General features: G+C 42.8%; 1 protein-coding gene across 1 annotated transcript; it reads right to left on the bottom strand.

Annotated features, from left to right (window-relative positions):
• Positions 1-1154: 1154 nt before the first annotated feature.
• On the bottom strand, positions 1155-20457 carry aftpha (aftiphilin a). The gene is made up of 10 exons (XM_079999548.1): positions 20395-20457; positions 16404-18125; positions 11589-11749; positions 10932-11061; positions 9085-9141; positions 8343-8465; positions 8021-8084; positions 3856-3939; positions 3351-3474; positions 1155-1701 (listed from the first exon to the last, which is right to left on the bottom strand). The coding sequence occupies exons 2-10, from the start codon at positions 18084-18086 to the stop codon at positions 1557-1559; spliced, it is 2571 nt and encodes an 856-aa protein (XP_079855674.1). The 5' UTR covers positions 18087-18125; positions 20395-20457; the 3' UTR covers positions 1155-1556.
• Positions 20458-25466: the final 5009 nt, after the last annotated feature.

Below are 25466 nucleotides of genomic sequence, written 5' to 3'. Positions count from 1 at the left end.
TTCATCTTTACAATGTGCAAAAAAATCCTCCTTAGGGGGGGTGGGGGTGGGGCTGACAGTGGTAAAAAAAAAAAAAAAAAAATTTTATATATATATATATATATATATATATATATATATATATATATATATATATATATATATATATTTTTTTTTTAATAAAGATCTGATAATGAGTGCAAAGGAAAAGACAAAAAACAAACCAAACCCAAAGACGAGCACTTCATTTTGGAGACTGTTTACAACCAAACTCATCGACACTGAAAAATTGGTCCCTTAATTCCCTTGTGATCGACGCAACTTCGGCTGAGATCTGGTGGGGTTTTTCTCCCCTCCCCGCCAACAAACCCACACGATAAAAAGTATTAAATAATAATAATAATAATAATAATAATAAAAACAAAAACATTACTCTCCAACAGGGCCAGAGGCTTTACTTCTTTTTTTAAGCCTTTATAGTAGAATAATTCAGAATTCAAAACACTTGCTGGTTTCCCGGTGAATGCAAATCCCCCCCGCCCCCCAAAAAAAACAACCCTGGAATGACAGTGGTGGGGGGGATTACAAAGAAAAGGAATTTTCAAAGAGAGAGAGAAAAAAAAAAAAAAAAAAAGAAGAGCTACAGTCAGATATTACGATAAATCAAAGGAACAAACCGAGGAGCCAGGCTGTGGAATTGTGGGTAAAATCAATCACAATGGGGGTTAAAATCTACAATATGCTAACGCAATTTAAAATTGGAACTAAATCAGTTTATGCGACAGTGGGAAACATTCAGCTGGATCTCGCAGGCAGTGTGGTTTCAAGTTTGTTTGTTTATATACACACACACACACACACACACACACATATGTATCCGCGCACACACAACCACATATATATGTATGCACACAACCACATATATATGTATGCACACACACACACACACACACACACACACACACACACACACACACACACACGCACACACACACACACACACACACTTTATATTAATACATTTATACTATTTATTTTTTACTTTAGTTTGATTTGACTCTGTCAACATGAAAGAAAAAACAACGTTATGACGAATAATCAGCGTTAGCCAGTGTTTTCCTCCCGATATATAGATATGGATTCAAAACCCACCACCGAAAGAGAAATAACAAAATTAGCAATTAAAAACAAACCAACAAACATATTTGTACCCAAATTATGTACACGTTGATTCTAACAACTTATTCCTCCGTGTGTGTGCGGTTCGGCAAGTAAAACACAAAACCCCCCGGCTTTTCTCTAGGCTGTCAACGCTTCACCTATCTGTTATAAGACGATTAAAAAGAATGCAACATTAAAAACAGAGAAAGAAGCAGACAGTGATAAGAAGAAAAAAAAAAAAAAGAAAAAAAAAAAAGTTGTGGTTGAAAAAAAAAAAAACAACAAAAAAACAAAACAAAATCCAAGCTAAAGAGGAGAGCTGAGGAGGCTTCCCGGCGTTACGGAGTGGTAAGCAGGGGTAGCGAGGCAGGTTTTTCGGAGGCGGAGGGATCGGGGTCCGGGTGGGTGGGGTTCGCTCAGTTGGGCGTGGTGCTGGAGCAGCCCAGGGGCGTCAGCGTGGTGGGGAACATCAGCACCTTGGCCTGCATGAAGGAGAGGTCGGGCAGGGCGGCGATCACCTTCGCGGCCTCTTGGCTCAGGTGCTCTTCCTTCTTAGGCTTCCTGTTGGGTCCCAGAAAAAAATAAAAATAATTTAATTCAACTCAACTCAATAAAACAGGGAAGCACAAAGGGACAACGACAACGGCTTCTATACAGTGAAGCAACCTTCCCTTTAAACCACTAAAAAGGTCAGAAATTAAATGATTCTTCAATTTCCATTCACAACCCAGAGCCAAACCGATCCTTCGGACCCTCATTCATGGGTCCACCGTGGTCCTCCCTCGCTCACTGTGCGTTACACCAATTTAATTTTCTGACTGACTCGTCAAGAACCAAATCTCAAAAGACAACAACCTATCACTACGAATAGCCCTCTCTTTCAGTGTGAAATGTGTTCTGTTGGGAGTTGATATTCTATCTGGAAACGATGAATTTGATAAATTAGTGCAGCATTGTAATTTTGATCTTGTAACACGATGTGTTTATTCTTTATATTTGTCTCTCACTTCATTTATTTTTTTCTTCTATTTTCTTTTTTCCTGTAGCACCTTGAGATTGGTCCCAATGAAAGGTGCATTAAAAATTAAATGTATTATTATTATTATATATCAATTATTATATATTAATTATTATTCAAATTATATTATAATTCCCATTATTTATTTTTTCAACACTGCAGTCAAGTGAACTTTTGCTGCATAATTGTATCTTAAACGTGTGTTTACACTCACACTACGACAGGGGAAACACTGTATTATACAAGTTGGCCTTGTGTTAAACAGGTGCACTGGTTTAGGACTTCAAATAAGGCCAGAAGTACGAGACTCTTCACTCCCAAGTCATAATTATTCCACAATGTCACTTAAATGGGTTGGATTGCCAACAAATATCAACAACAACATTCTGTAATTCTCTGCATATGTGACAAATATATAATATATGAGATTTTATATTACGATAAGAGTTTCCATTTCGAAAAAATCTGGGTTGAAAACATTTTACATCATCACATAGATTCAATGTAACGTGACAACCCCCCCCAGCGCAATTAGAAAATAGTGCTCTGGCGGAAATGGCGCGATTATTCCATTTTCCTACGCAACATACTTCTTCTAGGCCAGTGATTCTCAACGGGTTTTCACATAAAGGACCCTCAATTTGATACTCAATAGGCTACAGACTCCATTTGATAACATTTGTCACTGAGACTACAATCTGAGAAGATTTAAATCGTTAGATATGATTTTGTGTCTATATTAAAGTTCGGAAGATAACAGTGAAACTAGGATCACCATATTGCACATGGTGCTAAACCGCTTGTAAATTAAATAATGTTGAAGTTTCACTCTCAATCGTTTTACTAAGGCCCCTTGAAGGACCATGTCGAGAAACACTGCTATAGTATAGGAGTTCTCTGGGAACTGGGAACCACTGACCTCTAGTGGTCATAGAAGCGATTGTAGGGTCACCACAATAATTTGTTCTATTTTATCTACCCCCCCCCCCCCCCCCCCCCCGCCGCACATTTTTTTACCCCAAAAATAAATAAAGTTGTGAACTTTTCTTCCCCCCTCATCTGACTCAGGAGCTGTAAAATTGTAAAACTCCAAAATAATGTGTATGCAAGGTAAACGCTCCTTTCATGGATCTAGTGATATTTTGAAAACCTGAGCAGCATTTCTCTCAAATCTGGTTCCATGACCTCTGACCTGGTGGAGGTACTGGTCTTCTCCATGGTGGACATCAGGCGGGCAAAAGCGTCTGCCACACGGCTGCCGGAGCTGGCGGGGTCCAGCTTAGCAGTGGTAAGCTCGTATAGCTCCGGATCCACGCCTTGGTGGGGAAAAAAAACCCATAGTGACAGGATAAAAGAAAAAAGACAGACCTTTTATTAGAGAGATTTCCACAAAACATTTTAAACATACACATTGGATGAGTTCGATATAAGATAAAAAGCTCTTCCCCTGGTTGAAGGAAATTGCCAAAAAATAATAAAAATCAACCAAGAGGGAAACCAAATCAGTCCCATGTCATGTTTTGTCAACTCCCCGAGCGAGGCTGATCATCAGGATGTTGCGGAGCAATGGATGTATTTAAAGACCAAGAGAAGCAGGAAAAAAAGGCAGCATGGAGAAAAACAAAACACAAAAACACCCTGACAAACATGGAACAACCAGGCCATGCCGCTTGAGGTGCCCGTCTGCTGCTGCTGACCTGGGATGGAGGGGGAGCCGCTGGAGCTTGAGTCCTCCACAGGGCCAAAGAAATCCAGGTTTAACAGAGAGGAGCCGCCGCTCGCTGCACAGACAACGAGGTCAGCAGGAGGAGAAGTAGGAGGGCGGGGCAGCCAAGGTTATAGAGAGAGAGCGAGGAAGAAACCGACGGATGAAACCAACCGGGGAAAGAGACAGAGAGACAAGCAGCTGGGTCAGTGGTTGTAGAAAAAGGAGGAAACTAGGTGAGACGTCCATGTTTAGTAACAGAGCTTGGTGAAAAACACATTTAGAGTGGAAAATATCAGCATGCAAACATCAGAAATGTTGAGTCTGATGCAGAAGAACTGGACTAATTTGGACAAAAAATACTAAATATTATGTTGAATGACATGAATTCAAATGACAAGACAATTTCATGACTTTTAAGGCCCAATAGTTGTCTAATTGAATTTAAGACATTTTAAGAGCTTTTAAGGAACTGTAGCCACCACAGTCGATGGTTTAATCAATCGTCTTGAAGCCACATTGTAGGACAAACTGTCATTCGATGGTCCTCGTCTAAGTTTATTTGGTTCCTTTAACATGTCTGTAAATCAAAAGAAGCATATTTGGCTGGTAGGGCCCAAGACATCCGTTGTCATTTTTGTTGAATTTAGAAGAAAAAAAAAAAAAACATTTTAATTTTGACTCTCAGAGAAGACACCGCTTATACACACCAATCAGCCACAACATTAAAACCACCTGCCTAATATTGTATAGGTCCCCCTCGTGCCGCCAAAACAGCTCTGACCCATCTGTGTGTCCTGTGGTATCTGGCACCAAGAAGAGAGCAGCAGATCCTTTAAGTCCTTAGAACAACAAGTCAGGCTTGTTGTTCTAGCACATCCCACAGATGCTCGATCGGATTGAGATCTGGGAAATTTTGAGGCCAAATCAACACCTTGATGTCTTTGTCATATTCCTATAACCATTCCTGAACAATTTCTGCAGTGTGGTAGGGCGCATTATCCTGCTGAAAGAGGCCACTGCCACCAGGAAATACCATTGCCATGAAGGGGTGTGCTTGTCTGTAACAATGTTTAGGGAGGTGGTACATGTCAAAGTAACATCCACATGAATGCCAGGACCCAAGGCTTCCCAGTAGAACATTGCCCAAAGAATCACTGTCTCCACTGGCTTGCCTTCTTCCCACAGTACATCCTGGTGCCATCGCTTCCCCAGGTAAACAACGCACATGGCATCCACATCCACATGATGGAAAAGAAAAAGTGATTCATCAGACCAGGCAACCTTACATGCCCATTGTAGGCGCTTTCTTCGGTGGACAGGGGTCAGCATGGGCACTCTGACCACTCTGTAGCTAGCAAGCCCCATACGCGGCAAGCTGTGATGCACTGTGTGTTCTGACACCTTTCTATCATATCCAGCATGAACTTTTTCAGCAATTTGTGCTAAAGAAGCTCTACAAGTGTGATCGGACCAGACGGGCTAGCCTTCGTTCCCCACGTGCATCAACGAGCCTTGGGCGCCCATGACCCGTCGGTTCACAGGCTGTCCTTCCTTGTACCACTTTTGGTAGATACTAACCACTTCATACCGAGAACACCCCACAAGACCTACCGTTTTGGAAATGCTAACCAAGTCGTCTAGCCATCACAATTTGGTCCTTGTCAAAGTCGCTCAGATCCTTACGCTTGCCCATTTTTCCTGCTTCCAACACATCAACTTCAACAACTGACTCTTCACTTGCTGCCTCATATATCCCACCCCTTGACAGATGCCATTGGAACGAAATGAGGAATATTATTCACGTCGCCTGTCAGTTGTTTTAATATTGTGGCTGATCGGTGTATGTGCATGCGTCTGGCACTTCCCTGGATACAGTCTACTGTGGTGCACTATGCTTTCTTACAGGTTCTAGGTCCCTTTACATGCCACGGGTAGGCCTAACTTCTGAGTCACCAAAGATGGTTTCATTGGTACATTGCAGATTTCTTAATGGTTCATTCTAACCGTCTGTGGACTAAGTATGTGCATGTATCTAAGTTAGTGTGCAAGCAGGTCTCCCTTGCAAGAGAGATCCTCATCTCAATAAGACTTAGCATTAGTCACGAATGACAGTTTTCCGAATTCCAGGCCACAACTGTTTTTCACGACTAGCCTGTCCCAACTAATTAAGCTGTAGATCATTTCAGTATTATCAGGGATGTAGCCTGCAGGCAGTTGCTGTGCCTGGCACACAGCAACCGCCGGACCCAAGGACACAAATTAAGTGTCGTATTCGGGGAAGCCCAGACATTTTGTGGTCCAAGTTTAATTCACATTGGTCTATATTTGGAGCCAGAACTAGTGAAAAATGTTTTTTTCTGAAGGAAGTGGAGCCAACATACTGGAAGTAGCAGAACGAAGGGATCCCATCCAGATCGCTTCTTTCAGAACCGGGTGGGCTGGGGTGGTGGAGCGGGCGCTTTGTGACATCATCATCCAATTTGTTATCTATGTATGCGCAGGGTGCGGCTCTGGCGGGGGCTTTCGTATGGGGCAGGGTGCACTGCAGTCTATACTCTATTGGTGCGTATTGGTTGCTTCGCACCAGATTTGCACCGGATCGAGACGAGAGACAGCAGGAGCCAATGCCGCGTTCCATGGGAACTCGGAAAATTTCAATTTGTGTTGGTAAGAAGTTATGCTGAGTTTCACGAGTACTCGGAAAACTGATTGGTCACAGAGAGTCGTCATTGCATCATTGAGCGTCATGAAATATAGCATAACCACCGACACAAATTTAAATTTTCCAAGTTCCCATGGAATCAAGCATCAGTTCCTGTCTTCACTCGTCTCGATCTGGCGCAGATCCTGACCAAAGCAACCAACCAATCCTCTGTGCTCGGACAGTTAATGTACTGCTTGTATTTCAGGAGTTTGTGTCTTATATTCCCTTGTGTGCCATGACGCGCAATGATGCAATGACGACTCTTTGTGACCAATCATAGTTTTCCGAGTTCTCGTGAAACTCAGCATAACTTCTTACCAACACAAATTGAAATTTTCCAAGTTCCCATGGAACGCGGCATTGGCTCCTGCTGTCTCTTGTCCCGATCCGGTGCAAATCTGGTGCGAAGCAACCAATACGCACCAATAGAGTATAGACTGCAGTGCACCCTGCCCCATACGAAAGCCCCCGCCACAGCCGCACCCTGCGCATACATAGATAACAAATTGGATGATGATGTCACAAAGCGCCCCGCTCCACCACCCCAGCCCACCCGGTTCCGAAAGAAGGGATCTGGGTGGGATCTCTTCGTTCTGCTACTTCCAGTATGTTGGCTCCACTTCCTTCAGAAAAACATTTTTCACTAGTTCTGGCTCCAAATGTAGACCAATGTGAATTAAACTTGGACCACAAAATGTCTGGGCTTCCCCGAATACGACACTTAATTTGTGTCCTTGGGTCCGGCCGTTGCTGTGTGCAACTGCCTGCAGGCTACATCCCTGATAATACTGAAATGATCTACAGCTTAACTAGTTGGGACAGGCTAGTCGTGAAAAACAGTTGTGGCCTGGAAGAAAGGGCAAATAAATCAGTGAGTTATTTTTCATTTTTGTATTTATTTATTTAATTTATGTATTTACGTATTTCATTGTGATTTAATAATATATATATATATATATATATATATATATATATATATATATATATATATATGTATGTATATGTATTTTATTTTTATTTTTTTCCCTGGTGACAAGGAGAGGTGTGGGGTATGGGAGGAGGTCTTCCTATGGGGAAGGGGTGTTGAAGGTGTGTGTGTGGTGGTACATTAAGTATGGGAATTGAGGATGGGTGGATGCAGGGGGAGAATATGGGAGCAGGTTATGGGGACATGTTATGTTTATGCATTTTGTACATTTTGCGTGTGGCAGTATGAGGGAGGGGGGAGGGAGAAAACATGGGAAATGAAAAGAAACTCAATAAACAGATCACAAAAACAATCTATTTGGTGGATTCAACAGTGAAAGTGAGAGTTTCATGACGTCATCATGTGATGATAGACAGTGAAAATACAGGAAGCGGGGAATAGGAAGACAAGAAAAGAAAACAACAGGGGTTTGGACCCCAGAGAGTGGCTGTGGTAGAAGATGGGGGGGGGGGGGTGACCTACCATCCAAGGGGTTGGTAAGGCCACTGCTGCTCCAGTCAAACTGGACGGGTGGGAGCGCCTCCTGCTGGAAGAAGTGTGTGTGTGTCAGGGAAATTAAGCCAGAGGAAAACAAAACAGGCTTAGTCAAAATGAAGAAGCCATAAACCACACAACACTGTCTAAAATAAATATATTTGGTGAGGAACTGAAAAGAGGAAATCCTGGCTTCTTATCTATTTGCATGCCTAAATGTGTTTTAAAATTGATCAGTGTCAGTTCTCTAAATCACTGCAGTGAAGTAAAAAAACAAACCAAAAGAGACAATTAAACAGTAAGGTCCTACCTGGGCCGTGTCTGGGGGACAGGGACTTTTCTCTGGGCCCACCGGAGGCACTTGTGCTATTGAGGCGATCATCTCGGCCGCAGAGACTGGTTTCACAGGTTCTTTGGTTGGTTCCAACATGCCCTTCAGGACAGCAGTGTAGACAGGCAAATGCATTGGTGTTCATTGGGTATAGTAAAAAAACAAAGGTCGATATTGTCAAATATGTTTTTCCGCTCTTAAGGGTAACCTTTGCCACTAGCTGGTCTAAGACAAGATAAGACTATTAATCCTCAGAGGGAAATTCACGCATTAGATCAGCAAAAATGGTGCAGTCGAGAAAGAGATACAAATTAAGATGAGATAAGAAATGACACATATCTACACGTCTATCTACACAAAGTTAACATTGAGTAGCACTACGCTAACTGGTAGCACTATGCTAACTAGTGACTAAAGAGCGCAAAATGGGCAAGTAGTTATTCTACATTAACTAAGTACAAGCTACAGTTTTGTGGCAATACCAAAAAAAGGTGGTGTACAGTAGTATCTACTCAATCAATCAACTTGCTTGGGTATAATATCCACATGACTAATGATTGCTTCTTATAAAATGTATTGTGGGTACATTTCTTTTGAAAGTCTTCACTAAAATATTGTCCAATTATCGAAGTTGTGTTGATGTGATGATTATGATTAGTCAAAACAAATTACAATCTGGTTAAGCCACCGTAGGAGGGTTAAACCAGAGTTGCCGACTCACTAGGCTGGCGGCGTACATGGGGACTATGACGGGCTGTTTCTTCTGTCCTGTGAACAGCTGTGGAGAGGGGAGGTGGTAAAGCAGCAGGTTAGGGTTAGGTTTTTATGTTTTGACTCTGGATGCACTGGCACACTATTTATTCTCTTTTTTTGCCTTTTTTCTTATTTTTCAGTTTTGTATTTAGTTTTGTAAATTTGTTTACTATGTCAAATACAGCAGTATACTGCTGGTAGAGAGGGAGGGAAGTCCCCAGGCAGGTAAGTAATATCTCTTAAGTGTAAGAGGGCTATTCATTTTTTTGAGGAGTTAAGTTTCACCTGTACAATCATTTAGTTTATTACAGGGAATTCTCTGGAGGTCCTGCCTAAGCGTAGATCTACACCACGGATCTAGGGAGGGGGGGGGGCTAAGTTTGGCTGTCTGTGAGAGAGCAAGGGTAAGTAGAACGAACACACACACACACACACACACACACACACACACACACACACACACACACACACACACACACACACACACACACACACACACACACACACACACACACACACACACACACACACACACCAGAAAGTCTACAAACACCTTCACTTTTTGCAGGCTTTACTGTATTGAAGATGTAATTTGGAAGGCCTTTATGGAAGAGTGGCTGGACGGAAACCACTTGAGTAAAAGTTTGCCAAACTACATTTAAAGGACTCTGAGAGCATGATGAGAAAGATCCTCTGGTCCGATGAGACAAAAATGTAAACTCTTTGGGCAGAAGTCCAAGCACCATGTCTGGCAAACACCAGGCACTGCTATTCACCTGGCTAATACCATCCCTACGGTGAAGCACGGTGATGGCAACATCATGTTATGGGGGTGCTTCTCAGCAGATTGCAGTTAAGACGCTTCCCATTCAAACTGATGGATTTTGAGAGCATCTGCCAGGAAGAATGGGATGAACTTAGTACAGGTACTCCTCACTTAACGATCGAGTTCCGTTCATACAACCAGGTTGTTAAGCAAAAGGGTCGATAAACGAGGACCCCTTACCGTTATTTCAGTCTTGGATTGATGGTGAACGTTAGTGTAATGAATACTGACCAACTGCGGGAACGAGACAGACTGAGAAAGGGTAAGCACGAACGGTCGTTAAATAAGTAGGTCGTTAAGTGAGTACCTGTAATACAATTGCACAATAACCTGTGCAAAAAGTGAAGGGGTCTGAATACTTTCTGAAGACACTGTAGATATTGGAATAAAGACTTGGATTTTTTTCCTAATAAAAAATAACTGCTGAAAGCAAACAAATTTAAGGATCCTTGCTTGGCAAATTAATGCCATTTAACAGGCTGTGCGCAAAACTTACTTTGGAGGACAGTCTATTGTTAAAGGCAGTGGATAGCATTTTGGAGCTCAACTTTTAAATTTGTGCATTTGTAAAAATCAAACATGGTTTGAATGCGATTGACCAATAACAATTACTTGGGACATTACTGGACAGCCACAAGGGTAATTTTTTCTTTTGATTTTCTTAAAGGCCTTGTCGGTACCGTACCACAACATACATTTGAACGTACAACTCTTTGGCTAAATACAACTATACTAAAGTAAGACTCTAAAATTTAAATGCAAATTGTAATAAGACTGGAGTGAGGAAAAAAACCCAACAAAAACAAAATTAAGCACTCATGAAGCTAAACCGAAAGTCAAACAGAAATTTGAAATAGCATATGAAAATATATGTCAACTTTCAAAACTAGTTTGAAAAAGTGAAACGAAAATAATGCTGAAACTGCAAGTTTTCTTGAAAGGTCTATTATTATTATTAACTAGACGGGTTGATAGTGGCTGGAACTTACAATGTTTCGAGTGTCAATGCCCAGAGAGCAGAGCAGCGTCTTGTTGCTATGGGAACCGCCCCATTGATGTCTGAGACCCAAGGCCTCGTGGATGTCCTGCAGCTGCCTCCAGAGGCCCAGACCCAGAGCCCTGGGTGGTGGGGCACATGAGGGAACATGGGTCAATTGCATTAATTCCTGTCTGACCACTGGGGGCCGACACAGTGAGGGCATAGTTAACAACATGAAACCGACAATGTTTCACCAAAGTCATTGGGGGGGGGGGCTTTAGTTTGATATCATACAGCATAGTTTAATGTGTTGAGCCTCAGTTAAGATTCTGTAAATGTTGGTTTTAAACACTGGATCAAAATGAGTGGTCATTGCTTTAAATTAGGGCCAATTTATCTGTGAACTTTTGGTTGGTAAGGTCAAATCTAACTGAATGGAATTAGTTGGTGCATACGATCTAAAAACCTATCAAAGGTGATCAAAAAGTTAAAGTTTATGACTCCTTCATAAAACGGTGGATGGTTAAAACAAACACGCAAACATGTATCCCCGCGTCTGCTGAATGATAAATACCTCAGACTTTGTCTGCATATTGGGCACCAATTACAGTTGAGTAGAATATTTTTTATGGTAACCATGGTGATGCCTATGTAGTGTATGACTAACCTCCTGTCCTCTGGGCCCTGCCCTCGTGGTGAGGACCTCTTGCCCTCCTCTGTAGGCTCCAGCAGGGTCTGGAGCGGCAGCACCTCCTCTCCCACCCGGTGGACGGGGGTGTCTGGGAAGCTGTGCTGGAACAGCTTCTCCAGGCGGCTGGAGAGCGCCACCTGCTGGCATGAAGCAAACTGCCTGATTAACATTTCTATACAGACAGCAATATAGAGTTCTGCTCAGATCAACTGCTTTTACTGAACAGTATAGAGTCGAGGCTAGAAAAGATCACACACGGTTGTCTTTCGGAGACGTTCGTGTGGCTGTTTGCTTTTACACACACACACACACACACACACACACACACACACACACACACACACACACACACACACACACACACACACACACACACACACACACACACACACACACACACACACACACACACACACACACACACACACTTTTGTGTATAACGTAAACTTGTCCACTGGGTGGTAGCGTCACATTAAGTGATCCTCAATGTACAGAAAACATAGAAGAAATCCTTTTTTGTTGTTGTTTTGTTACCAAAATTTATTTGAAAACTCAAAAATGGGGATATATGCAAATACAAATGCGCTTTTGCACCTCATCCACAAGTCGTTCTTGTATCTGCTCCATTTTCTTTTCCCATTACGAACCTGCCTCCCGACAGGATGTTGGACTTTTCAACCATTCGGCGTGTTTGACATGCAGGACTGCGCAACACCTTGTTGAGATTTGGAAGGTGTGCATGTCTGCTCCTGCGTGACCTATGGTTACCCATAACACCCTTTGCTGCCTAGCTCTGCAGAGGCGCTTACGTTTATCTTTGAAGAAGCATAACCTGACTTTAGACCATATGCAAATTTTAAAAGGCCACCTCTTGTATTTTTGCATGAGCCATTTCAAAGTTTTTTGTTTTAGACATATAATTGCTTTAATTTGGCACAATCTTAAGCTCTTGTTAAAACGATACTCAAGAAGTGACCTATGATGGGTTAGGGTTAGGCCCACTCGCTGTGTAATTAAACCGTTTCTTCGATTGTTCGACAACAATCCACTAGTTGAGTAGTCGTGTTTGTATTTGCGCTCCATTATTAATGCTATTAAGTGGCTTAATGTTTGTCAAAAAAATGGCTTCCTTTATCACTGGTTTCCAATGGGGTTGCCAATTTGGTAACTGACTAACCCCCATGTTCCGTTTGGGGATAACTTGAGGGGGAAAACAGGATGTGAAATTGTCTGAAGACAAAAAATACGTCTTTTTTTTTTTTTTTTTTATATCAGACACATCTGAAACGGCCTTTGTTTTCCGATTTTTATATTGCACAGATGCTTGCACGAGTATAGTTAATGGCATCAATGCATCACTAATATTAAATGTATTCTCAGATAATAATTAAATAAAACCATTTCATCCCAATATCCGGCAGGTTGGTACAACCCCATAGTAACCAACTAATAGAATTGCTTTTTTGACAACAATAAAACTTGACTCAAACTGTCCCTTGTGACATCCATGGGAAGGTCGTCCAAGATCGGAGGGGGGGCCTAGAATACAAAATCACGAGTGACAAAGGGGGCTACAGCTCAAGTATTTATACTCGCATGGTTACCTTGGGTCTGTGTGGTGCTGTGGCAGGTAGTAGAGCAAGAAAAGCCAGCCAAGGTCACATTCCTCGGCAGAAGGCAGATCTCTGTGCTCAGATTAAATCATCTCTTTGTGAGTCAGAATTCCTGCGTCTGTAGCGGTAATGGCACCTTGTACTAGATTCCAGAGACTACCTCTGCTGTCCTATATTATTTCACAACTGCCAGGGGTTTGTTCATCGCTAAGGAATTCGGCCTGCCTCACTGGATAGAACACCTACTGTACATGGCTAATTTTATTACAGTTGTCCAACTTTCTTCTGTTGTTCATTACCTTTCAGTATCATTGTGAATAAACTAATACAGTGTTTGTATATAGTATACACTCCCTACTGTATAAAACTTTAGTTATATTTTTGGCTGAGTAACGCTGAAGAGGTCCATATGTATCCTCCTTTTGACTGAGTAACACTGAAGAGATATTCAATAATACCGATGCATTGTAATTGATGCCAAAAAAAGGTATCAAATTTCTTCACCCCAGCCCTGAAATATGCTGCAGTTAAGTATTTTTTGTAAAAACACTTCCTCTACTTCTGCCCAAACTAGAGTGTGTTTTCATTAAGAGGCATTTTTCAATCTGTGCATCTTGCCGTACACTTCTATAATGACAATATCACCAGTGCTTTGTGTGTGCACTGCTATGGTAACTGGACAATGTATTTTTAAACAATCTATAAATAATGTTCATTTTAATAAATCTTTTGACACAATTAATTCTACTGCGGCCTCAGCTAGAACCTCATTATTACTGAACTGCAACTGGGTAAGTTATTATATAGGTTCTAGTTTTGTTATTATATTGTATGAAATTATAACAGTTTTAATTTGAAATTGTGAGCCGCTGTTTTTTGGGATCGTCATATGTTCTACATGGAATAAAACACGTTGTCTCAATGACCCCCACAGCCTACAGCTGCTAGGGCTGGGTATTGGGCAGGATCTCAAGATCCGATTCGATACAAAGGGTCATGATGGGAATCTACACCGATCATCCACAACATTAAAACCACCACAAATAACCACTAATATTGTGTAGGTGCCCCTCATACTGCAAACAGCTCTAATCCGCCGAGGCATGGACTCCATAAGACCTCTGACGGTGTCCTGTGGTACCTGGCTCCAAGATGTTACCAGAGGTTAGATCCTTTAAGTCCTGGAAGTTGCGATGTGGGGCCTTGTTCCAGCACATCCCACAGACGCAGATCGGCCCCTAACCCTGGCCATCCACATAATGTAAAAGAAAACATGACTCATCAGACCAGGCCACCTTCCTCCTTTGCTCCATGGTACAGTTCTGACTCTCACGTGCCCATTGTAGGTGGTTTAAGAAGTAAACAGGGGTCAGCATGGGCACTCTGACCAGTCTGCAGCTACGCAGCCCCATACACAGCAAGCTGCGATGCACTGTGTGTTCTGACACCTTTCTATCATAGCCAGCATGAACTTTTTCAGCAATTTGTGCTAAAGGAGCTCTTCTGTGGGATCGGACACGACGGACTACACTTAGCTCCCCACGTGCATCAATGAGTCTTGGGCGCCCATGACCTGCCCATGTCCTTCCATGGACCATTTTTGGTAGATACTAACCACTGCATACTGGGCACACCCCACAAGACCTGTCGTTTTGGAGATGCTCTGACCCATTTGTCTAGTCAACACAATTTGTCCCTTGTCAACGTCATTCAGATCCTTACGCTTGCCCATTTTTCCCTCCTTCCAACGCATCAACTTCAAGACAGGTGCCATTGGAACAAGATGAGCAATGTTTTCACCTCACGTCAGTGGTTTTAATGTTGTAGCTGATCGGTGTATATTGATATTGATGACAGACATTTGATACATGAGATGAATTGCTTACAACCTTTCGGTGTGCCATAGGATGTGCATAAAAAAAATATTCAACATAACATCCAATTCATTTGTGGCTGTGCTGGTATTTCATTTAAGTGGAAAATGGTTACATAACTTCCAAACAATGTGATAATGTTGCAATTTACAATCGATTCAGAAAGTGAGACAATAGAATTGAATCTTATCGCTGTATCAGTCTTTAACTGAGCCCTAACAATTACGAGGAAAGGTCCATGTGAAGACTTACCGTATGCTTACACCAGAAGTGACACGCAGCATAAAAGTGGCCGGAAGTCATTCATCTCCAATGAGAGATGGCAAAGAGGAGCAAGGGAGAGCGACGCAACAGTTGACTAACGAGACTTGGCGACGGGAGAAAGATGAGCGGAGTTCAACTTTATGTCAATTTGCTGTGACGTGGGGCAGCGATAATGCATTTCTGCTGGTCAGTCCACTAATAAATCGTGAACAAACCCATGACTCTGGTTCCTACAAAACTTTTGTTCCTGAAATGGAGGAAAAGCTTATTGTTGCAGTAGCCAGTTTCCCCATGCTCTATGATGTAACGCTATAATCGGCAGGAAACGGCAGAGACATTTTTTTTTAAATCATACATTGAAGAAGCTGGGATCCCTGGTGAGGTTTATTACATGTACTGAAGTACAATTGTGTCCAAGTCCAAGTTTGAGCTCTGTTGAAGTTCACGTGGAGATGTCGCCAAGACTGACAATACCCCTATACTTCCATATAGTTTGAATGAAAGCATTTTCCATGTACAGCTTGATGTCATATAACACAAATCACATGGACAGAGAAGAGTTAATCAGTTAATCTGAATTCTGTATGGGCATTTACACTCGCATACATCCACAAAAAGAGACAGAATGTTGCAATGTTTTGTTATTGTATTTTTTTTTTTTTATCATTAGTTGAAGATTGCAAGAGAAATGGAAAAATCTTAGGGACACATACATAAGGGAGAGAGAGAAAGAGGAGCAGAAGTGGTGCATGGGCACTTGATTTGTGGGGTAATGTCAAATATATTAAATGTTTAAAAATAACCGTGTTACTTAAAAAAATATATATTTGCAAACAAAATCTAAATAAATGAATGCAGCTGTGCACAGTAATCTGTTTATGCACTGCTATGGCAACTACTCAGCGATAAGTTGAATAGGAACGCCTACAAGCGACAGTGATGGCTTTTGGTGTGAGTGTATGGTTAGCAGCTCAAGAGCATGAGAGCAGTACTTGAGGAGAAATTATACACACAATTTACACAACACTCCCATTACTCACAGAGTGGCTCTCCATTCTGCTGGTTGTGTCGCTGACGGGGGCAGGGGCAGCGGCAGGTGTAGTAGTCTGGTGCCACTCCTCCTGACTGAGGGAATCACCAACACCCTGCTCCTCACCAAATGCAGCCCAGGAGTCACCCTCACCCTGACAAAACTCCGGCTTGTCAAAAGTAATCCATCCTGCGTCCGCGCCAGATTCTGCACCTGTCACAACCGAGTTGAAATTCCCAAAACTGTCACTGCTAGGAAAATCCGCAAACTGCTCTCCGTCGCTGTCTCCGTCGCAATCGCCCTCTGCCATTCCAGCAGTCTGAAACTTGGGGGCATTGAAATCACCAAAGTCGTCGTCGCTGCCACCTTCATTCACCATCGGTTCTGGTGCGGGAGCAAAAGGAGTATTGGGCACACTCTGCTCCAGCTGGACGTCCAGCTCCTGCTGGTCGAAATCTGCAAAGCCCGGGCAGCCTGCATCCCCAAAGTCCCCAAAGTCCTCATCGTCTTCAGCCAACTGGCTGTGGTCGGCAGGCGTAGCCGTATCCTCCTGGAGGGGCGGAGAGGTCGCTGAGCCTGTGGTGCTCATGTCCCCATACTCCTCCAGGGCGTCTGTTGACAGCGGCCGGCCCAGGGACGTTTCAGTTTCGGTCTCCGTCTCATTTCCGGTCTCCGTCTCATTTCCGGTCTCCGTCTCATTTCCGGAGCCCTTACCGTCCGACTGCACGCCCCCACTCTCTGCACTCGGCCTCTCCGGAGGGGAGAGGTCGTGGTTCTCCCCGCTGCCGGCCGTGTCAACTGAACTGTCGCTGCCAAAGCCGTTGAGGGCAGGTGTTTCCTTAGTGCAAACCGGCTCGTGCTCATGTGCAAAGGCTGTGTCCTGCTGTATAGAGTCGGTGTCTGTGCAGGGGGCCCCATTCCCGTTGCTCAGCCTGTCCGGGGCCTTGACGAGGACGGATATGGAAACAAGCCCCGGCGTGTCAAGTTCAGTTCTGTTTGTGTCCCTGACAAGGTCCTCTAAAGTCACTTCCTGTATTATTTCAAACTGCTCTGCCAGCCCACCACCCCCATGGGGACTCTCAGAGTCCTCCGTCTGGATGCGGTGTCCTCCAGTGTTACAGAAAGCAGCAAAGTCTGCAAAATTATCCTCCTGGCTGCCAGGAGGGATGGTACCCGAGTCCTCTGTGGAGGCTTCCGTTTTACAGGGGTGGACAACATCGTGCAGGCGAGGGCTTCCCTGCCCTTCAAACGGTGCAAATCCGTTCATTAGCACCTTCACGCCTTCGCGATTGCAGTCCATGGGCTGACTGCCAGCTTGGCCACTCCAGGGAAAGTCCACCGAGCCAGAGAGGACCTTCTTAGCATCACAGACAGTCCTTTCTGAGTGAGAGCCACCGTGGCAGGCCCCAGGCAAAACACCGTTAGTCTTAGACAGGTCCTCCTGGGGACCGGGAGCCCCGATGCTTGGAGTCAAGAACGCTGCTGCCCCTATGTTGTTGAGTTCAGGCGGGGAGGTGGCGTTCAGCGCCTGTGTCTGGTTCAAGGTGGCAGGGGTGTCAAACTCGGTGAAGCTGATGCTGTTGGGGATGCTGGAGAAGCCCCCGAAGTCACCAAACTCATCGTCCTCTTCCTCAGCGCCATCCTCCAGTGGAGGCGGAGAGGAGGAGTACATGCGGATCACTTCGGGCTCCATTGTTCTCTGGCAGGATCTCCACAGCACTCCAGGCTACACCTGGGACAGTGTGAAGACAGGATGATGAGGATCAGGAACTTTCAAAGTTTCAACAAAGCGAAAAACTACTACAACAACTACAACAAAGTATCAGTAATTGGGCCAAAATGGTCTGCAGTGTATGAGCTTTGGAGGTGAAAAATAAATTTAATCTATATTCTCTTCTGAGCTAACAGTTTCATGCTATTTAAACTAACCAAAAGACTAGCCTCTGGTGAAAATCTGGCGGAATAAGACAGCTATCGCATCCTGTCAGCTTGTTGAGGAAGCCTCAACAACCAACCACCATGTATTGCACTGGTCTTTTTGGACAAAGGACTCTGTTACAAAACATAATGTAATGTTTCTTGGCTTAGATCACATACTGATAGTTTTAACTGCCAATTAATTTGTATCTAGGACAGATACATAATACAAGAAGATATGTAAAAAATATTTCTTTTTTTTTTTTTTTTTTAACTTAATGGAAGTATTTTAAAACCAACCCTTAATTCCAAATACAAGAATAATTAAAGTATCTCATACATTAGCAGTCTGAATTAATTAACTGTAGTTCTCCATTGGAGGCCAGGCTTTTTGTCATTTATAGTTTGAAGCAACCAACTCCACAGAAAAACTCACTTCAAATGCCGAGACAAAAGTATGACAGAACTCTCTTTGCGCCTGCCTCATACAGGAAAAGTTGGGTGTCAACAAAGGATTGTTTGCATAGTTTCTTTATCTGGCAGAATATTAGTATAGCATTTATACTCAAGCTATTCAAAGACATAACAGGAAACACAGTAACTCAAATCCCCCATGTTCGTCACAACATTTAAGGAGTGTATTATAATGTTCAATACTGTATTATTCAATATAATATTTAAAAATTTGCCATTTGACATTCACCAGTTTTTACAATAAAAACTGGGTGTTTTTTTATGATTCTAGCTAATTTTACAGAGAAGAGCTGTCAAGTGCCAGACTCACGGGTTCTTTGCAAATGAATCTTTTAAATGATCCAGGAGTCATTACGGCAAGAGTGGGCAAGTAAAACTTTGACTCAAACTTGAAATAATTACAAAGAAAGTAACTAAATACTAAGACTAAGTAAGACTCAATCAAGTCCGAAGCCAAAAAAATCAAATAAAGTTGTGGCATTTCTCTGCCAAAATAAATTACTTTTGAGACACTTAGGCGAGAATATTTTTGGGATCCACAGCTTGCATCATTCATTCATTTCACGTTCAAACATTTTCTAAGATGTAAATAATTCTTGCGGGAATCGCATTCATACCTGTAGAGCTAACCGACTCATCTGACTGTCATTCAAATTAAACGACTCGTTAAGAAAATGAGTCAAATCTGTCACCACTATTAAAATAATAACGCTATTCTGGTGACACCTATTTACTTGGTAAACAACAATTTCAACTGTGCTTTTCGATGCAATCTATCTGGAATGGCAAGGTTTCAAATGTGTCATTAGTTGCCTTGAAGTATTGCCAGAAACTGTAAAAACAAGTACACTAGTCAGCAATTAGTGTGTGTGTGTGCATATATATATATATATATATATATATATATATATATAATATATATATATATATATATATATATATATATATATACATACACACACACACACACACACACACACATATATACACACAAACTCTCTCTCTCATCCCATTCAGGAAAATAACAAAAGGCAATAATAATAATTCCGTAATAACAATAAACGTAGAAAAAAATGGCAGTACGCAACAAACATTGACCAACACAATCAACCTTAATAACCAATTCACACTGTCAAAAATAGGAAATTGTGCACGTTTGATAACATAAATCAAAGTGACGTGTAACTTAAGTAATAGTAATAGTAGTAAATAATGCGTGTATGTAGGAATACGATCATACGAAATTGAAAATGATATCAACATGAAATAGAAGTCCCCTACGAGTCGAGCCTCACACCTTGGGTAACGTCAGCTGAATAAGTACACAGCACCACTGATATCAAAGCTATATAGCATGTGTAATTAATCTCCGTGTATCCGAGCCGGTAATATATTATCGCCGTCGACGAGTCTACTTATACCAGGTTTACTCTAACGTACGGCAGAACAGGGGGTAGGGGTGACAGTTCGAGTTATTGTATCTGCTATCTGCGCAGCTAGCCCTGGCTAGCACTGACAGCTAGCTTGGATTTGCTTCCCTTTGGCTTGGAGGCTAGCGTTAGCTTCACCTGTGACAGCAGCTAGTTAGGGAAGAAAAGGTTTCGACCAACCTCGGGAGCTTCGCCGCTGATTTCCATTCCTCGGTTGAAGAGAGTACTTCCCATCGGGTAAAGAAAAAAAAAAAAAAGCCCAAGTCGCTGCCGAATCAAACGGGTGATCTGAGCGACAGCTGAGGCTGAGTTGTCTGGTTGATGATCCCACTCTGGCCCCTCTTCGCCTAAAACTCGCCCAAATCTTACCCAGAATGCACCGCGAGTGACTTTTTTTTTTTTTTTTTTTTCCCTCGGTGTGTGCGTTTTGCAGCATTCCGATGAAATAGGAATTCGAAAAACTCCGCACCGCCTAATTTGGAAAAGTGCAAGGAACGGCTATTTATATCGGAATTTCGGGGCGGTTTGCTGAGATCAGATCTGTACTTGACGGCAACATTGCGGCACACATCGTTAACCGTGAACAGAACACAATAATAACACGTAAAAATTCCATTTGAACTAGTTGTTATGTGATGTTAACACACCATTTGTAGCTCATATAATCCACAAGCTTGCCAAACAAAAACACATGTACGACGAGCCGCCACGTTTCCCGAACAGCGGCAATGGAACTAACTCAATTTGCTCGGAAGCGGGGACTACCGACTTGGAATTACCGATTTCCGAGTTCCTATGGAACGCAGCATTCGCGCGCCTGTACTTGCGTCAGGCGTCATGTCCCCTTCCGTGGTTACAAATCCCGCCTTCTTCACTGTGATTGGCCAGAAAATGTCTAAATGAACGCGGTGGTTGGATTATGGAGACGCCAATCAAATTGGGGGGAACTCAAAGTTCTGACCTATGGTTTGGAAAACAGAGCCTCGAGCGAACAGAAAGCAACGGCAAGTATGAAGGACAAAAAGCACTTAACTCGATTTGACATTTATAATTGATCATAATCTAGAAATCGACTAAGATCCAAGATCCAATCAGAGGCTTTTGCAAAGCTTCTAATAATCCTTCTAAGATTAACATGATTAATAAAAAACAATGGTGCAGTTAATCAAACAGTTAAATGAATAAAGCAAAATTAAATAAAAACAATTAAACATAAATAAATAAATTACATGCATTCTGCTGTTAATTTCTTTATTTTTATCAAATATATTTCATTTTTCAGACCTCTCTGTGTTTCTGTTGTCAACATTTACACCCAGTCACCATTTCTTTACAAAGACTTTTTACCTAAAAGTCTTACAAACAGGCATATACCGTAACTAAAAGATGAGTTAGAGAGGAGTTATGTGCAGTTACATATATAACTATATTTGTGGACCCATCCTGTTACTTTTGTACTTTTAATGAATTAAGTGCCAGCTGTGCCTCAGCAACCTCAACATATTCGTCAACTTCAACCTTGTACATTTGGAATTATTTGACAACAGTGAACAAAAGGAAGATAGAAGCATATAAATGTTTAATTAAAGTGTATTAATTTAATGTTACTAGAAATAAACTATAAACCTTTGTCTAATGTTACATTTGGCGGATCAACTGCAAATTAAAACAAAATATATTGTTAGGCTTCGTAAATAAAAATAAAAATATTTGATCATCTGTGAGTAATTAATGGAATTTGCAAAATGAAATGCACATACAATGTTCTAACTGATAATTATAATGGGATGTTTATGAATACAGCTGCCTGCAGAATGTAAATAGTATTTAATATCATTGAGTCAGTGCGTATGTTTACGCACTGACTCAAAAATCACCCCAAAAAAATAAAACATCCATGTTAACAAGACTGTAATTGATTTTGTAGGACACACCCCAAAGAAAATGAGCTGTTCCCGGTGCTGAAAGGGGCAGAATATGTAATTGGATAAGGTACATTTCAGGATATAAGGAATCCCAAAAGGTTAGTCAGTTGGACTCCGGAGTCGCTCTCAATGTTTATTGCTGTACTTGACGCTCAAATACACAATACATTTTTTTTCATTAGATGGTTCCAGTGTTTTTTCTTAAAAGTTTTTGAGGCCAGGACAGATAGAAACGTCGTCCAGAGATTCAGACTTTTCACTGGCCCAGGTCTGGACCTCTTTTGGTCACAACATTTGGCGAAGCCGAGCCAGGAGAGAACCACGACCAAGACCGAGACCGAAACCTGGGAAGGAGCAGCCTGCACTTTAGACACACTACTGGCCACAAAATGTGTGGTTTCTCTTGTGTATGCTGGAGGATTGGTTTGGCTAAAACTAGTATGTCTGTAGTACGTTAGTGACAGTTACAGCCCTAAGAAGAGAAGTTTGTTGTGTGTCTGATAAAATCTATTGGCGAGTTTATTGTGTTTATTGAAAATAGAGTAGTTATAGAGGTTTTCTTATCAAGTATAAGAAGAGACAACGGCGTGTATGTTGTAATTACTCTGAGACTGATAAATCTCATACATACATACATCTTTCTCGTGTTGAGGGAGTGTATCTAGAAAGAACGCCAGATAGGTAGAAGATAAAAAGTTCTCGAAGAACTTAAGCATATGTCTTTCTAGCGTTGAGAAAGTGTATCTAAAAACAACGCCAGATGAATTTATAAAGTTCCAGAGGAACTTAAGGCCGCATAAATACTGTGGATACCACTCTTCGTCCTGTGTCGTCGCAGCCATATGCTGCGACTTCCCAAGTGAAGGAGAGGAATGTAAGAGCGGGGAGTTTAAAATTGCTTAAGGGATAGGCAATCGCGCGCGTCGCTGGAGAGTAAGTAATATAAGTCGTGTGTCTGTAATTTAGCTAGAATATTATACATGAACCATTTTAAGTGGTTGGAGGGTCAGGAGGAACATGTAGAGATAATTAGAACAACCAATGCAGGAGTGAAGGGATTCCTTGTGTTATTTGGATTAGAATTATTCACACTGTGAACCACAGTACTGCACCTGTTACTGAGGGAAAAAAGGGGATTGTGGGCACCGTCCCACCCTAGATAGTTGGGAAAAGTATCAATAAAAGGTCTGCATACAGGAGATTATTCCTTAATCAGAGTGGATGTCTAACTTACAAGTTGAAAGATAGTTAATGGACAAAGAACACTTTAGCGAGGACAAAGTCTTTATACCAGAACACTATCAGAAGGAGGGGGACCCAGAGACACAAGGTATATGCACACATTTTTGGCTTGAACAAACATACAGAGACAAGGAGGGCATGGAGCATTGGCAAGACGCACAACTGATCAATTAAAAACTTCAGATCACCAAATTTGTTTTTTTTAACCCAAGCAAAAGAGTATTTGCCAAACATTCCTGGGAGCAAGCGTTGCGTGATTGGTGGACCCCAAGAGAGCTAGCACAAGTATTAGAACAGTTGTGCAGCGATCCAAGTACGGAAGCCACCATCCCATTAAACCCAATATACAGTGTACCGGAGGAGTTTGCTATGGAGGGCCGTGACAGACAGACTCCAAATCAAACGACAAACTGAGTATCACTGTCAGTCTCAGGCGAGTTAGGTGGGAGACATGCAAGTGGGCACACATGGTTGGACACCCCGAAGGAGACAGGTCATTAAGGTTCGGATACAGGGGAAAATACACAGGGAAAATAATTGTATTAGTTAGAACAAGAGAGCAGGGGAAATGGTCCCAAGCGGAGCTTAACAAGATGGAGACTAAAACATTAACATCACTGTGTGGGTCTCTACCCATAGGTAAGGGTTTAGGGATACAGACGGAGTCTTTCTGGCCATGGTGCGCCAACATGACGAGAGTCTTTATTGTCACCTTACACAATAAGGTACGCTGGTCACAAGAATAAATAGCAAAATGATGATTATTATAATAATGAAGTTGATAATAATCATCTCGTGCGCAGGAGGAATGGCGTTCTGTTCGTGTGCCAATCCCCTCTGCAAGACAAACAAAAAATAAAGAAATCTCCCTGCCTTGAGTCGGACTAATCAGTACCCGCGCGGCACCGATTCGAGGCAGCTTGGCGTCCGTGGGAAAGTGAACCATGCTGTCGTCTGCAGCTGGTGCTTGACCACGCCCCTTTGTATGCCACATACCCCTACACCCGACTTAGGCCGGGAGCTGTCCGGCCGACAGCCGACTCGGTGTGTTTGCAACCGCAGCGGTTTTATCAAGTTGGGGTCGGACCAGGCCTTCGCCCAAGCGGTACCCCAGATACCGTACCACCTGCCATCCCACTTCTTTGGGTTGGCAGGGAGCCCAGCCCGCCTCAGTGACTCAAGCACAGTGGCCACATGCTGCATATGCCGCTCCCAGGTGTCGCTGTGAATAATAATGTCATCTCGGTAGGTCTACATGCGGACACAGGACACAGTCCATGAGTCTTGACTCATGGACTGGGGCTGGGGCATCGAACAACCCGAACGGAAGTGTGTGAAAGTGGTATGAGCCAAACGACGTGGAGAACACTGATTTTTCCTCGGACTCCTGAAACAAGGGAATCTGCCATTATCCCTTGGTTAAATCCAGTGTCGTGAAAAAATTATATGTACCTAAACGGTCGAGAAGTTCATCGACCCGGGGTATCGGGTATGTGCAGCATGGCCTCAAATTCCGCCTGCATGATCTTGCGTTTGTGTTCGGGCAGGCGATATGGCCAAGAGCGCACCTTCACCCCCGGGGTCATCTCCACATGGTCGTGTATTAGGGACGTGAAGCCTGGCAGGGAGGAGAAAACATCAGAGAAGCAACGCCGAAGTGCAGCAACGTCCACCATCTGGGACGGAGACAGATGGTCACTTAACAGGGCCACGGTACGATTGGCCGCTTTTTGAACTTCCAGCCCCAACTCATTCCGCTCAATGACTGGCGTGACCAGAGCCATGGACGCCCCCTCCCCCCATTCTTTTAAGAGGTTTAGGTGATAAATCTGTGTCGCCCCCTGCCTGTCAGACCATGTGACCACAAAAGGCCCTTGCCACTTCGCGAGCAATTTAGAGCTGGACATAGGGAGCAACACTAACACCTTGTCTCCCTGTGCAAATTGTCTGAGTCGAGCCCCCAGGTTGTATAAGAGGCGCTGACGTTCCTGAATCCGGAACAAATTCTCTCGTGATAACGGCCGAACCAGCGTGTGTAACTTTGCTCTCAGGTCCATAACATACTGTATTTCATTCTTACTGGTG

This window comes from Zeus faber (assembly GCF_960531495.2).
Source record: "Zeus faber genome assembly, chromosome: 4".
In the NCBI taxonomy this organism is placed as follows: Eukaryota; Metazoa; Chordata; class Actinopteri; order Zeiformes; family Zeidae; genus Zeus; species Zeus faber.
The sequence above is the reverse complement of the archived record's forward strand: the minus strand, read 5'-3'. Positions and strand labels throughout refer to the sequence as shown.